Below are 15,728 nucleotides of genomic sequence, written 5' to 3'. Positions count from 1 at the left end.
CTCGTCTCCCTCAGTCCCTGCCGTCCTGGCAACAGAAACCCCAGCAACGGGCCCTGCACCCGGTGAAGGGTGTGCAGGTTCCAGGGAACCCAGCTTCTCCATTCAAACACAGAAAAAGAAGAAAGAAGGGAAAGAGATTGGAGAAAGGCAAAACAAGGCAGACAAGGAGGGAGGGTAGTAGGGAGGGAGAGAGGGAGTATAAGAGGGGCAGTCGGTCTATCTGGGTTTAGAAATACAACACATGCAATGCTTACAGTAAAAGTTAGCGATTGAATAATCTGGTCTGAAGTTAGTTAAGTGAATGAAAAAAGGAAAGAACACAGTGTGAGTGTAAAAGAACAAAAGTGTGGATACAAGGGTCAAAGCAGGGCTGATGAATGCCTGATAGGGAGGGAGGGAATATAGTGGGACTGAGTATTTGTAGTGTATATGGGATAGGTGCGTGCTTTGTTTCATTAACATGTTTTGGTGTGTGTGTGTGTGTGTGTGTGTGTGTGTGTGTGTGCGTGCATGCGTGCATGCATGCACGTGTGCGTGCGTGCATGTGTGTGTGTGTGTGTGTGTGTGTGTGTGTGTTTACAGAGCTCAGTCGTAATCTGATGAAGAATGCCCATTCGCACGGCATAAACTCTGCAGGCTTTAATTAATTACTTACAGCGAAGCCATGCTGTTTATTTTTGTGCGTGTGCACATGTATTACAAACTGATCTTATCTGCCTTTAACTGTACTTTGACCACTGACTTTGTCCCTGGGACTTTGTCCCTCCTCCTTATGTCACATAAACATGTGCACACAAACCTGCACTCGTCAATTTTCTTCTGACTGAGCAATGCAACTTAACCAGTGCATTCAACTTATGTGTTAATACTGAATGTGACTGAGTAACATTTGGGATTTAATCACTGATATTTATATTTAGCTTTTTAGAAAAGACACAGTTTCAAGTAGTTTTAGATATGCATCATTTGTAATAACAGCATGGAAAAAAGAGGTCACAAGCACAGCTATCAGCTAACATGTTATAGATGAAGAGGATACAGGTTTGAATGGTGAGAAACAAGAGATCATTGCACGTGTCCATCTGGTATAATGTTACTAGGTAGTCAATTGTGCAACTTCACATAAAGAGCACATTCTTCTACCACAACTATGTTGTAATTGTTGCTAACCTTTAATCCTTGATCTGACAATACACATGAGGAGTTTTTCAATGAAGCTGCCATAGTTGAATATCATGTGCTGATTATGAAATGTCCAAAGCTTATAATGATAAACAGCATGACGTTTTTGTCTACACTCTCAGGACTATTTTCTTTCCTAACTGTCCCTCTGTACTGAACTGGGAAAAAGGGTGTCTAAGTATACTGCTCCCTCGGCTTGGAATTACAGTTACAAAGCCACCTGAATCTTCGAGAGCTGGTTTTATTGCAGACATTTAAAGCCATTATAAATTACTTGGATGCCAGCACATCTGGCTGTATAAGTTTCAAATGTTGAAGTATGTTTTTGATATTTTTTATATCTGTAATCTGTTCTTGTGTCGCCATTTTAAGTTGTTATGTTTAAAACCGTGTTAATTGTGCTGCTGCTTGTCTTGGCCAGGTCACTCTCGAAAAGAGATTTTTAATCTCACTGAGTCTTATTCCTGGTTAAATAAAGGTTCAATAAAAAATAAGTATGCCATATAAACTTAAATTAACAGGTGATATGTCAATGTTGTGTTCAATTGTTTTTGCTGCCCCCAAGTGACCCAAAAAAAAAGCAGAGTACAGTCACTGCCACTTTGTTTTAACCTCTGTTTTCTAGTACATTTTACCGTTTCTAGTTATATTTCACCAAAATTATACATTTCCATGACAAAGTAATTTAATAATATGGTAAAATGTAAAATCAGATTCTTGTCTTAACTCAATTTTGACCTTATATGAAGCCTACTGTATTTTTGCTTTTTAGAACAGAACAGAATTATATTATTTACATTAAATTTAATAAATCTGAATGAAAGAGTCCATTTCTTTGTTGTAGTTAGAAGAAACTACTGTTACCATTGTTTCAAGCACAGTACCAGTGGGGGGTTATATATTCAGATCCTTTATCTCAACTGCTTTAAATAAATAATAAAGTGCTGTGAATTAGTTAAAGTACAACATTATTATCAGCAGAATGTACTCAAGTATTACTGAACTATAGCCCCTGTCAGTGATGGGCTATAATGATAACTTATTAACTATTACTAATGCATAATGCTACTGCAACATAAAAGCATTTTATTTCCGTGCATAGTTACTCATGGTAAGGCTAATTTCAACTACCTAATGTGGTGTTAGTGTTAGGGTTTCATTAACTCAAGTATTGTACTTAAGTACAATTTTTACTTCACTTTATATGATACTTTAAACTTCAACTACATTACATTTGTACATTTATTTGAGACTCATAGTTACTTCTACACTACTAATCTACCCAGTAGTATACCAAATATCTCAAATTTGATCCACATTGACTTGTTTGCAAAAGCTTCAATGCAAAGGAACTACAGGTATAAGTAGTGGAGTAAAAAGTACTATATCACCTTAAAATGGAGTAAAAGTATGAAGTAACATTACGTTGAAATATTTTGAGGAGTACCTAAGTACTTATTGAGTAAATGTATTAAGTTACTTTCTACCACTGGTAACATATATCACATTGTGTCAGTAAAGAAGCTGTCAGAGGAGAGACATGCCCGCTGCTGTTTAAAGTGCAAATGTAAAAGCACTTATCAGCTGGGTAGTTAGCAGCTCTGCTATCTGTTTATGACAAAGATGCATAACATTCAGTCTCTGCTTACTGTCAATCATCTGGCATGAACAGGAGAAAGAGGAAGTGCGCAGAAGTAAATAATCACCCAAACTTTGCTGTCACACCCAGGAACATCAATCAGCTTGAACGCAGTTCTCTTCTCACATTGTGGATATTAAACAATATAGATAATGTGACTTTGATGTTAAAATACAATACAATGATTATAGAATAAAATAAAGTTCATTCATCTTGAAGATTCTTCTTGGTTTTCCCCCAGGTTTTATTTAATTGTTAATGTCCTCCGCCCCTAGACACAGTAGGGACGTAACATACATAGAAAATTGGCAGACAGTGACTTGCTTCATCAACAAACGTATAGGCCTATACTGTCAAATATATTATCAATGTCTTGTGGCCTTTAACAACCTTTAATTATTCAAAACAAAAATTTAAAGAACCCTTAACATGTGCATTTCAATGCTTACATCCACACCCAAGACGTTTTAGTGCCATTGTAATGACTATAGCCAATAAAAGACTTTTTGTGTTTGCACATTATAAGTATGAAACAATAAAAAAAAAAAAGTTCTGGGAGGGGTGGGAGGATTGAAAGGGTGTTGGCACGAACAGGAAAGTAGAATGATGAGAAAGTCACTGAGAAACAGTGAAGAAAGTTATAAGAGTGTCCTGGTGTGGATGTGAAGCTGGAGATTAGAACAATCCTCCACATTCTCATGTTTACAGGGAGAATAAAGAAAACCCAGACAAGAAATAAGAAGAAATAATTATTGTCAGGTAAGGGGTATGCGCTATCATACATTTTATTCACATATTTCATGTTTATTTTAAGGGTAAACCCAGAGAGCATTGATACTCTGTTGCTGGTATGACTTGCTTCTAAAAAAAAATAACTCTTATTATTTCTTTTAAGCAAACCACAATCATATATTTTTGCTTTTAACTTTAATAAGTGTGAACAAGTACAAACTGTCCCTTTTACGAAAAATGGACTGCAACACTTTTATCCAAAAGGATGATTTTACAGCAGATCTAACAGGCAACGGTTACAAAATGCAGTCTTCAAAGTCTTGTAAAACACTGGGGAGAACATAATCTAACAATAAATTGGTTTCCCATTCTTGGACACAATATTCTGGTAAAATTGATTTTCCTGCTTAAGGTTTGATATTATGATATTACAGATATTCCAAACTGGATTTGACAAATGCAATTCATGAGTAGAACTGTACCAAATTTGCTTGTGTGTAATATATAAAAGCATAACAAAAATCTATGAAATGGCAGGATTTCACACAAAAAAAAAGCCTTGCACAGCATTTTCAGACTTTGTACTCTTAAACCAATGCTTGAAAACAATCCATTATCATCTTGATTCATCTCTCATGCACAACATTTGGATTCTTTAATCAAGTATTCTCTAAGCCTATTGAATAATTTGATTGTTTAGGGCAAGGGAGAAAGGTTTGGCCTGCAAAGAAATTTAGATTGACTGAAAGGAAGAAGTAAATTGGAAATGTATACTGTGCGTAAAAACACAAACGATTAATTGTTGTTTGTGTGACAGATGTTGGTAGCCTAACAAGGTGGAGAAAAACAACTGAGAATAAAAACAACAATTCAAAATGCTGGAAGGCATTAAGAAAGGAAACAAACGGCAATATAAAAACATTATATGCTGTAGATTTAATTAATGCAAACAAATGTCAGAGTCTGTCACTGCTACATGTCTGGAGCTTCTTTATATTTTTGTGTTGAAAACTGCTGAACTTTTGATAATTTAGATTAAATGAGAATTTTGAATAAACTCTTTATTAATGCTCTTTTCAATGATCTTTCCCTCACTTGCAGGTCTATCCGAGGACAGGTAAAATGAAGTTGATCAGACCCCTTCTTTTCCATTTACTCCTGTACTGTGCAATCCAGACATTAGGTAAGCTGGTTTGCAAGTCTGGTCACCAGAATTGAACTGGCCTCTTTTAGTTTAATTATTCCAATAAAAGATTTTGCTGTGTGCAATCTAAGCTGTTACTGCTTCACTCAGCTGCTCCTTAAAGTCTCACCTTCTCCCCCCTTTTTTTCTTAAGGTGTCAAGATCCAGTCTGTCCCAGGAGTCAACAATGAGGGTGTTATACAGACAGAGCTGGAGAAGACTGTGTCTCTGGTTTGTCAGTCTGACAGCGGCCATGAGACTCAGGCTGATGAAGAGTTGGTATGGATGAGGAATGGCAAGGTCGTCAGTCTGACAGAAGAAAATAAAAAGGGTCGCAGCAGCGTGTGTGTTACACCCATCATCAGTGAAGATGATGGTGCCACTTTCACCTGCCACCTGAGCAAAAATGACACAGTTACTGCCTCAGTCACCCTGAATGTCACATGTGAGTAATGATTGTTGATTGATGTTAAATGAATGTTGGAATTATGTTAATAATTATACTACTTGTAACTGATAACTTAAATAAAGCTTTTGGGTTAACTGTATTTTAATCCACGAAAGGGATGGCAATGTCAGTCTGTCAGTCCACCACTTTGGTCCACACTGAAGTATCCTAACAACTATTAAATGGACTGCCGTGAAATTTTGTACAAATATTCATGCTCCCCCCACCAACTTTGGTGATCCACTGACTTTTCTTCTAGTGCCACTATCAGCTCAAGATTTAATTTTGTATAATATTGGTTTATGACCAAATATTTGCAAATCGTATCATATCAAATCATATTTGACATCCCCATCAGTCTCAGCTCTACATTGTGTTTCATTCTAGCATGCATGCTAACGTGCTTAACTAAGACGGTGAACATGGTAAACCTTACCCAATAAAGATCAGCATGTTAGCATTGTCATTGTGAGCATGCTGATGTTAGCACAGCCTAAGCACAGCATCACAGAGCTGCTCGTGTGGCTTGTTAAGCAACAGCTGCATTAACAAACTGAGGAAGAAGATACAAACAAGATAAAGAGTCTACAGCCACTCTAGCAGCTTTGTGAGGCTGCGCTTAGGCACAGTGGTGCTTTGAGCTAAATGCTAACATCAGCTAACATGCTTTTGCTTAACACTGTTTACCATGTTCTTCATCTAGGTTTAGAGGGAATGTTATTAGAATACATCTTCTGGGAATTATGAATGTCTGTACAAAAAAATCATGGCAATCTTTCTGTAATAGTTGTTAAAATATTTCAGTCAGGACAAAAGTGGTGGGCCAACCAACAAACTGACATTGCCAACTATAAAAGCATACTGTTAGGATTGTTAAAACTGCTGGCTACAAAATACAATTGAAAATGTTCCTCTTCAGATCCCCCACAGCTCTCTGGGTCAGAGGAGGTTGCAGTAGAAGAAGGGGCAGTGCTAGTCCTGCAGTGTGATATCTGGGCCAATCCACCTGTGTTTTCCGTGTCTTGGACACTAAATGGGAGCACAGTGGATCTATTAGCAGGTGGCTTCTCGGTGACCAATGACGGCTTTACAAGCCGGATAACCGCCAACAGAGTGGAGAAAAGCTTGCATGAAGGCACATTTCAGTGCACAGCAAAGTCTCCCATATATGAAGAATACAGCAAGAAATTCATTGTTGCAGTAACAGGTCAGTTCACACAATCAGTGCCACCAACACACAAAAAATGAATCAGTCAGTGATATAAAGTAAGAAAAAGTGGTTTGATCATTGTCTTCCCCCTCATCTGTAGAAAAGACCTTGAAGGTACCACTAATGCCCATGATAGCAGGCCTAGTGGTGGTGTGCCTTACTGCACTTCTTGCCATTGCTTCACGGTGGAACAAAATTACAAAGGTAACATGCAAAACACACTTACATACAGAACAAAGACTAACCCTGACTCATTACAAACTGAACCTCCTAATGCTTCCATTTCTCTTTTGACAGTGCTGCAAGTAGGTTATGCTCACAATAACCGATCTTCTCTACTTCAACAAATGAGAGAAGCCATGAAAACATCATGACTTTTTTTGTGATTGATGACTGTGATTACCCTTTTATCCATATTTGACATTCAAATATGTGCTTATTTGCTTTCATGCTGAGAGTTTGACGACCAATACAACTCTTCTATCGGTCTGTTAAATATTGGGTAACATACTGTACATTCAGCAGATGGTTAGCTTACCGGCTGCTGGCAGTAGCTTCATTTTTATCGTACCAACATTAGGTTCTTCTCTCTGCAATTAAGCAAATAAGCATTTTTCCCAAAATGTCCTATAAAATCAAACAACAAAATGTAGCATGCTATCCACTGTATCATCTGTTGATTATGGCAGAGCGATCTATGAAGTTTGCAATATAACCTTAAGATCATCCTTAAATTTGTTACTTTGTAACAATGTTGTGTGATGCACCACAGCTTCCACAGTTTCTTGTTATCTTTGCAATAAAAGTGCTTTTGTTTTTGTCACCTTGGTCTTTGGTTTCCACATTTGCACTGAACTTTAACTCCTGACTCAACAATACAATCAAGACTTGTTAAAATCACGTTATACATTTACTCTTATTGAGAATAAAGGACAAGGACTTACATTACATGAGGGTCAAGGTCTGAATCGTTGCGCTATTACCAATAGAGAAACATTTAACAGGTTCACATAAAACAGTGCAATACCAAATGAGGATGGTAACATGTTTGACAAGAATGCACAGGTGTGCACAGTTAAGTGGTTAATGTGGGGATAGGTCAGGTAATCTGAGACTATGCCAGCACCATTGAATCTGTAGTCAAGAATTTACTTATTTGGTCGTTTCAAGTGTCAGGCTTTGCAGTTTGCAACAATTGTGTCCAGAGGTCAGTAATAAGTAATAGTCTCTCTATGTGCTAATTACATGCCAAAATGAGAATGTAAATGTTGCACAAGCCTCTGGTTTGCTTGCTAATAAAATAGTTTTTGTAAAACACAGGTCCATCACAAATTGTTTAACAATACAAAATAGAATAAAGGTTAAAGAAAAGTTGAAGCACAGGCTTATTGATGCCTTTATTATATCACCACAGACTAAAACAAAATACAGTAGGTGGATCTCAAAACACTGTGCTTTAAACTGTTTGACATGCAGGTCTGTAGTGACATCTGCTGGTCACTCTGCTTTAAACTCATAATAATAATAATAATAATCATTATCAGATTTTTGTGTTAACGTGCAACTAATGACACATGAGAAAAAGACGGGCAAATAAGTATCAGTGTTTTGTGACCTGTTGTCCTTGTTCTGTCGATGTCAATAGGTATTTATTTAATTTAACCTTTACCAGGTAATTCCTTTGAGATTTTGAATCTATTCCAATCCCACATATCATTATATAATTCAATAACATATGGATAGCATCATGACATGTAGGCTCTGTTATATTGAACTGCGTTATATTAAGATGTGTTTGTCATGTTCTGTATTCCTTATGTAGCATATGTAAATGAAGTGGACAAAATATTAGAACTACAAGTTGAATCAACCACCTGGTATGGTAACAAATCAACATCTTACGCCAAGTCAAAATCTGGACATTATAAACCTCACAAAGCTTTATTGCTGGACTGTTGTATTGGATTATATTAGATGGCTGAAAGAACTGTAATGGGGGGGCAATGCATGATGTAGATATATTTCAGAAAGCGTGACAAGGTGGAGATGATGTAAAAATAGTGATGATAATTTGCAGGGATATTACAGACATTAATCTCAATTTTACAGGGATATAATTTCAAAACAGGTAATGACATTGTGGATGATTATCTCTATGGCTTTCTGATTTGTTTGTCCTAAAGGAATGTAATTTCAGTATTTTTTCAAAATTGGTTTTCTTTGTGACCCTTTACATTTTTTATGTAAAACGTGGACTTCAAAATAAGAAGATTTAAGACATAAAAATGTGTTGTTAACAATCAAGGTGTCAACAATTTATATTTTGAAGCCCTTTTTTGTAACACATGTTGACTTTTTTTTTTTTTTTTTATTTGCAACTCATGTTGACAAGCACGCCCAGACGTGACGTGTTACGTCATTCGGGGGATTTTGCGTGAAGGGCGTGGTGATGTGTGTCTGCGTGCGGTCTGCGGTCCACCGCCAAATTCAAACAGTAGAAGAAAGAAACAACAGCAAGAGGCAGCTGAAGTAGTCGAATCTCACAACTGGTACTTTCAGGTGAGCTAGTGTCACGGTAGACTGTTGAATAGCTTGTATTCAGCATAAATTATTTAACATAGACTTTATTGAGTGTAAACTGAGGTGTGCTACGTTAGCTAGCTAACATTAACGTTACTGCAGATAAGCTAACGATGCTTTCGCAAACACAGCCCTGTTTTTGTTGTTCGTGAATAATAATCATTTGCCAATGGTTCTTTAAAACCATCGTTAGAAGTGTTAATCTTATAACTTCATTGTCGTTCCCATTTGACGCACAGGTGTTAAGTCGCTGTTATTTGCTCCTCTGGCTGTGTTTCAGATGGTAACGTAAACGTTACTTTGGTAAGAAGATAATCAGAAGTGAGGGCAGTCTGCAAAGCTAGAAATCCTGAACAAACAATAGCCACCAAACTTTCACCAACACGATTAACCGCTGCGTGACTTTACGCGCGGTTACGGTTCATTTCCCGTCCTTTGTTAATCAACATGTTTCACATTTTTGGTCAGTAACGTTTCCAAATAATTGTGCAGTGATTTATTTAAATGCCAGTAAACGTTACACTTAGTTAGCTAACGCATGAGCTCTAGATTGTGAAGAGTTAAACTTGTTTATCTCGGTCTTAATGTCTGGAAATTTCTCTTACTTACTTCTAGTAACGTTATACCTAATGTGACTTAATACTTTCTTTTATTTCGAATGTTATTATAAGTTAACTTAAATATGTGTGTATATATAACATTATGTTATGTCCTGTTGCGGAATTGTCGTATCTATGCCTGCAACTAACAATTGTTATCAACAATTAATCTACTGATTCATAAAATACCCCATTATATTTTCCAAGAGCTGAGTGTGATGTTTTAAAATATCATATACTAACAGTCCAAACCTCATTTAATTTACATACAAATAGCATCTAGCCTAAAAGGAGATCAACGAATCCTGACATTTGAGAAGGTGGAACCAGAGTCATTTTTGCTTGAAAAAGAATTAGTTGATTATCAAAGTTGTTGCAGACTGCTATATGTAACAGAAAATCTGCTGGGGATCTGGAGTTATTGTCCAGGCAGCACATTGTCATTTAACCCCACACTTGTGTAAAGCACAGTTATTTTAAAATCTGCTATTAAAATAGGGCTGCACAATATAAGAAAAATATGCCATAACATTTTTAAATATATCGCGATAACGATATTACTCGCGACAAATAAACAGATATTAAAGTGTACTCAGTTCTGCATTTCTGCTGCTTTCAGTATTCTGCTAAAATACAACAAATTGAATTTGAAACAATTGAAAGGAAATAATTTCCTACCTTCTTTTTATTGAGCAAATTGAACATTGAATTGAATATAAAAGGCATCAGTAAAAAAGAATAACCGTTATTATAAAGTGCTGTTTTCTGGTTTTCTTTCTACTGGTTTTCTTTCAACTAACACAAAAAATTGGAGCGTCTTTCACAATATGTCACAGCCTTTTGTAATGTGTTTATTGCGGCAGTTGATGCATTGTGCAGTATAGGTGCATGATATATCGACTTAATATCGTTAGAGCAATATCACGTTGCACAATATTATATCGAAAGTGTCGCAATATTTTGTTTATTTTGTGGAGCGCTGCGTCCCGTCCATTGGCTGCGTGGCTTAGTTGCGTTTTGATTTAGAGCCCGCTTGAAACACTATAATGATCATGTTTCATTGGCCAGTTACCGTGCCACTTGCACATGTTGGTACACATCAGCACACTAGTCCACTACGTGACAAACCCTATGGAGCTTACCACGTGTGTGCATATTTCAACAGAGTGACCGTGTAAGTGAAGAAATAGACAACAAAATGGAACGCATCAGAGAAGTGAAAGAAAAGTCATGTCCTCTTCTCTTTATTTTATACTGTACAACCAGTAAAACATGTCCTGTTCTGTAGATATGGTCCTTATTTATTTATTTATTTGTTCATTCATGTTGTACCAGTCCAATATGACCGTTAGTTGAAATAAACATTGTGTTGTATTTGTTATGAATCTATTTTGATGCGTTTTCGCATAACTATTGTAATTTTACATAGGTTTAAAAAAATATAGAGATTAATATCAATATTGCAATATTCATAATCGATATCGCAATATCACATTTTGTCAATATTGTGCAACCCTGTTGTGCAGACGTAATTAAAAATGTTTATTTTATATATATATATATATATATATATATATATATATATATATATATATATATATATATATATATATATATATATATATATATACATACATACACACGCACTCTGCTGTTCAGTTATAACTCTCCTCCCCTTTTGCAGGTAAGCTCAGTCAGCATGGCGTCTTCAGTGATGGATGGAGTAGGTAAAGCTGTGGTGGGAGTGTGGCGGGCACATACAGTCTTGGATGAGTCGGACGGTGCAGAGAGCTCCCCAGAAGCCCCCGACCGTTTCCGCAAGCTTCGCTCTTCGTCTTCACTTAACTCTCTGCGAATGTCTTTGCGCAAGCGGCTCCCGCTACGTTCGGTCCAGACCAACTCTCTCCCAGAAAATCCAACATGGGAGACCCAGAAGGAACAGCCAAAGCCCAACACAGTCCGCAAACTTACCCGCAGTGCTCGGAACTCCATTACTGGAGTATATCAGGTAGATGGATTAAGTCCAAAACTTTTGTACATCTCTTGTTGTAATTCTGTTTATGATATACATATATGATAATCAAGCAAATTGTAGGCTGTTTTGTTCCCTCCTCACCATCTCTCTCTTCCCTTGTTTCCTTTTCTCCCCTACCCAGAGGCTGCAGAGGACCAGAGAGTTTGCGCGTGAGGAGTGTTTGGTAGCGACCCCGGGTCAGACATGTGATGGGGAAGAAGCTGGCACATCAACTTCTCGCACCCCAAGACGTACGCCTAGCCGGGCTGCGACTCCCAGACGCACCCCCAGATCAGCAGTCACACCTGGACGTACCCCAGGCTCTAGGGGAAGGAGGACTCCTGATGCTGGCGTCCGAGGGGTGAAAACAGGAGGAGGCAGGCGGCAGCTTGTCCGCATGGCTGCATTACGAAGTCCCTTTGCCTCCCCCAACACACAGAACCAGAGGCTGTGAGTCTCCTGTTTTTCAGTCAATGTTTTCCAAATTGTATTAGTCTTTGTTTGCTTCTTTGATTTATGTGGTTTTCTCTGCTCTGAGTTTTTGTTTCTTTGCTGCAACAGAAAGTTTGACCAAGATTTGGAGTCGGTGTCCAGTGGAATCAGGAGGCTCAAACATCTGTCCAAGGCCTTTGATAATATTATTGGCAGAGACAACGGGTAAAGGATCTTTGTTTGGGGTTTTAACATTTTGATCAGTATATCTGTTTCCATCTTTAATTTTTGTAATAGTTAGATGTTTTGTTTACATGTTCAGTGTTTTATTAGTTATTTTCTCATTGTGAGTAATAAATAGTGGGTCGAAGGTGGGTGAAATACATTTTCTGTATGTGTGATTGAAAGTATGTGTTTAATAGGTGAATGAGAGTGTTTCGCGTATTTGAAGAAGCCTTCGGTCCATTTTCTGTTATTCATTCATATTTTGCATAGAGGAGACTAAAGAGGTGCATGATCACCCTCTTTACCCTCCCACCCAAAGAATCCCAACACAGCTTGTGGGTCTCCAGACTTCCTTCCCCTCCCCCCAGACACATTCTTCCCGGCTAGATTTGAAACTGTTTCTGGTATTCGGATGAGGAGGGAGTGAGGGGGCGACAGCAGGGGGAGAGAGTATGAGTAGGGGAATTGGAGCCAGAGCAAATGACAAAAATGTGCTTGAGAGAGGTTGGAGTATATTTACATCACTTCCTGTGTTAACATTCAAAATGTTGAATCGGACCCACCCATAAAGGACGAAATACACTGTGAAAAACCGAAAGGCATATGGACAGTGACCTTGTCTGTTATCAGTGTGTATTACATGCAGGCTTCTTATCACTGTATGAAAGGCTTTTCCTTTGGTGATAAAACACACATTGTTTTTTCCTACAACAGGCAGTTCAACTATTCCCTAATTGTGGAGTAGGGAAGAAGGTAAATTTAAATATCCAAACATTTTTGTGGAAGCATATGCTCCAAGTGTAACTCATTTTGTGACATGAAAGCGCATGGCAGAGCTAGCATGGTGTCTGTGTTTTGATGCATGAACCGCTGTATGTACAGTATGATATTGTTAAAGTCTGTGACCTGTTGCAATGAAAAGCTTTTCTTTTATGACTGATGAATAACTCTCGTTGTCCAAGCGAGGGATGCTCTTCTCTATCAGACTCGCACTTCCTTCCTCCTTTACTATTCTTTGCTTTACATATTGTCTTGTTCTGTCACATTATCAGCTCTGTCTATCTGAATTTATGTTTTCCAATTTCAAGGTTTTAAATGGACTTAACATGAACATAAATAATACTACTGAAGCACTGCTTGAGAAGAGTCTTGTTTCTAGATGTACCATTGAGAAACCTTGTCTCCTGATAGGTCAACAATTTTTTTAATTTTCTCATTTTGGAAATAAAAATATAGCCCCTTTTCATTAACAAATATAGCTCAAAGTCCTTTCACATTAATGGTAACTAAAACAAAAGAGCACAAACAATTTGAAAAACTTTTTTTTTTTGAAGTGCTCATCTTACACTTATTGGCTTTTTCCCGTTCCTTTATTGTGTTATATATCTTTTTTGTGCATGTAATAGGTTTACAAAGTGAAAAGCCTAAAGTCCACAAACTGCTCCAAACAGCTCTATTGTAGTCCAGCTTTTGCTTCTGTGACAAGCGTGCGTCACTTTGTAACACACGTTATAAAAACTTTTTAAAAATTAAGACCATGTAAACCTATTCTGATACAACCTCTAAATACAATTATGAACCTGAAAATGAGCATAATATTAGCAATTTAAGATAGACTTAGAAGGAGATAAGTAAATAAATGATTAATTTGTTTTAATTTTCTAATTCTTATTGACATATATGCAGTGTTAAAACCAAGTTGCCTGCAGACACTTTCATTACTCTCTCCCTCTGTGTATTCTTTCTGCAGTAATTGTTTTCTCTCTCCCCCTGAAGGACAAGCACAAGGGAACATTCTGGAGGAGCAGTGATGAGAAAGTTGGACCCCAGCGGTAAACTCAGTCGCTCAAACCTCACGCATCGAGCCACAAACCTCTCAAACACACTGGGAAGTTGGGCCCACACAGCTGTGAACACTGTTCGCAAACCCAACTGAACTACATGCATGTCTGTATGTAAAACACGGGACCTTTTTGTAGCCATGTTTCACATTTAGCATTATTGAGGTATCACTGTTACATTTACATGTAGTGTTGTCATGATACTGGGAGACTGTTACATGGCAGCTTGCCACCTTTTTTATTTACTGTATGTTGTGTGTAGTTGGCAAGATTCAAGTAATCTTTGTGTGTTTACATCTCAGGTTAGCTGGTTATTGGTAATATATCCTCATTGTAGCTACCAAAGGGATTTCTGTATTGTGGTGTTATGTACTTGTCATAGCTGCTACAACCAAATGTCTTAGTTTTTTTCATTTACATTTTCAAGATACTAATATTGTAGTTTGTATTGTCACTTTCAGCATAGAAACCTTTTGCGTGTTTCTAATATTTACTTTAAAAGAAATGCTGCACAAGACCAAAATTGTATCTGCAGAACTAACACTAAAGTTATTGACAAAGGGGGGATGCATTTTTCTTCTACTTTATATGTATGCAATAATGTAACAAAAAATTGTTTTACTGTTTTTTTTTTTTATGACATTTGATTATGTACAACTTGTAAACTGTATTTTCCATTAAGGGGACTTTTTTATATACACGATGTTCCAAATTATTATGCAAATGATATTTTACGCAGATTTTCCTAAATGGTTGATGCAAATGAGATATATAGACAGACAGACAGATATATAGATATATAGATAGATATATATATATCTATCTATATATCTATCTATATATATCTATATCTCATTTTCAAGTCACCAACTGTTAGGGTATAAGTTGAATTTCATTGAACAAACCACCCAATGAAAACGGTATTTTTTTTTCAAAAATAAAAACTCAAAATGCACAGTTTCAAAGCATGTTACAGGTTGTAAAGAACTGAAAATGGTCATTTTCTGAATTTGCAGCATCAGGTCATATTTACTTTAATCAAAAGCTATTTCAATCAAACAAATCTTAACAGGGCAAGTTACATGAAGAGATTTGTGGCTGATTCAGAGCACACAGGTTTGTGCAGATAAAAGCATAATGAGGAAGGGTTCTGCCAGACAAATTCATCAGATTAAGAGAGCAGCTGCTAAAATGCCATTACAAAGCAGAAAACCGGTATTTGAAGTAGGGATGCACAATATATCGACTCAATATCGTTATCACGATATCACGTTGCGCGATATTCTACCGGAAGTCTCGCGATAATTACGCATTATTTTGTTTACGTTGCATCGCGTCCGACATGTAACCAAAGAGTATAGAAGCAACAAGAGGAGAAACTCAATAGAACATTGTGTTGCATTCAATCCAAGATGGCGGAGCTGCACTCAATAGACTCTTCCTTTGCAAGCTGCAGCACAACATTCTTTTGAGTTTAGCCTCTTGTTACGTCTACACTCTTTGTTGCACCTCTCGAAAAATACACATCACTTGGTAGCGTTGCAATTCCCCGACTCATTTCCTGGTTCTCCTTCTCCATAAACAACATGAAATAAAGGAGAGGGTTAACTTCTCTTGCTCCAGATTTCCCACCGTGTTCAGAA

General features: G+C 37.2%; 2 protein-coding genes and 1 long non-coding RNA gene across 4 annotated transcripts; 2 read left to right on the top strand and 1 right to left on the bottom strand.

Annotated features, from left to right (window-relative positions):
• Window positions 1–5: 5 nt before the first annotated feature.
• LOC114567234 (uncharacterized) lies at window positions 6–7,435 on the bottom strand. Of its 2 annotated transcripts, none has more exons than XR_003694134.1 (3): window positions 7,339–7,435; window positions 6,933–6,984; window positions 6–93 (listed from the first exon to the last, which is right to left on the bottom strand). It is a non-coding gene; the product is annotated as an uncharacterized LOC114567234 (long non-coding RNA). The 2 variants fall into 2 exon arrangements; XR_003694133.1 differs by lacking the exon at window positions 6–93 and adding an exon at window positions 5,140–6,213.
• Window positions 4,676–7,165, top strand: tmigd1 (transmembrane and immunoglobulin domain containing 1). The gene is made up of 5 exons (XM_028596224.1): window positions 4,676–4,736; window positions 4,891–5,181; window positions 6,104–6,391; window positions 6,495–6,598; window positions 6,692–7,165. The coding sequence occupies exons 1-5, from the start codon at window positions 4,676–4,678 to the stop codon at window positions 6,701–6,703; spliced, it is 756 nt and encodes a 251-aa protein (XP_028452025.1). The 3' UTR covers window positions 6,704–7,165.
• A 1,374-nt stretch (window positions 7,436–8,809) lies between the features above and the next one.
• On the top strand, window positions 8,810–14,876 carry pimreg (PICALM interacting mitotic regulator). The gene is made up of 5 exons (XM_028595313.1): window positions 8,810–8,953; window positions 11,258–11,581; window positions 11,730–12,037; window positions 12,149–12,244; window positions 14,021–14,876. The coding sequence occupies exons 2-5, from the start codon at window positions 11,273–11,275 to the stop codon at window positions 14,178–14,180; spliced, it is 873 nt and encodes a 290-aa protein (XP_028451114.1). The 5' UTR covers window positions 8,810–8,953; window positions 11,258–11,272; the 3' UTR covers window positions 14,181–14,876.
• The last annotated feature ends 852 nt before the right edge of the window (window positions 14,877–15,728 follow it).

This window comes from Perca flavescens, chromosome 13 (assembly GCF_004354835.1).
Source record: "Perca flavescens isolate YP-PL-M2 chromosome 13, PFLA_1.0, whole genome shotgun sequence".
In the NCBI taxonomy this organism is placed as follows: Eukaryota; Metazoa; Chordata; class Actinopteri; order Perciformes; family Percidae; genus Perca; species Perca flavescens.
The sequence above is the reverse complement of the archived record's forward strand: the minus strand, read 5'-3'. Positions and strand labels throughout refer to the sequence as shown.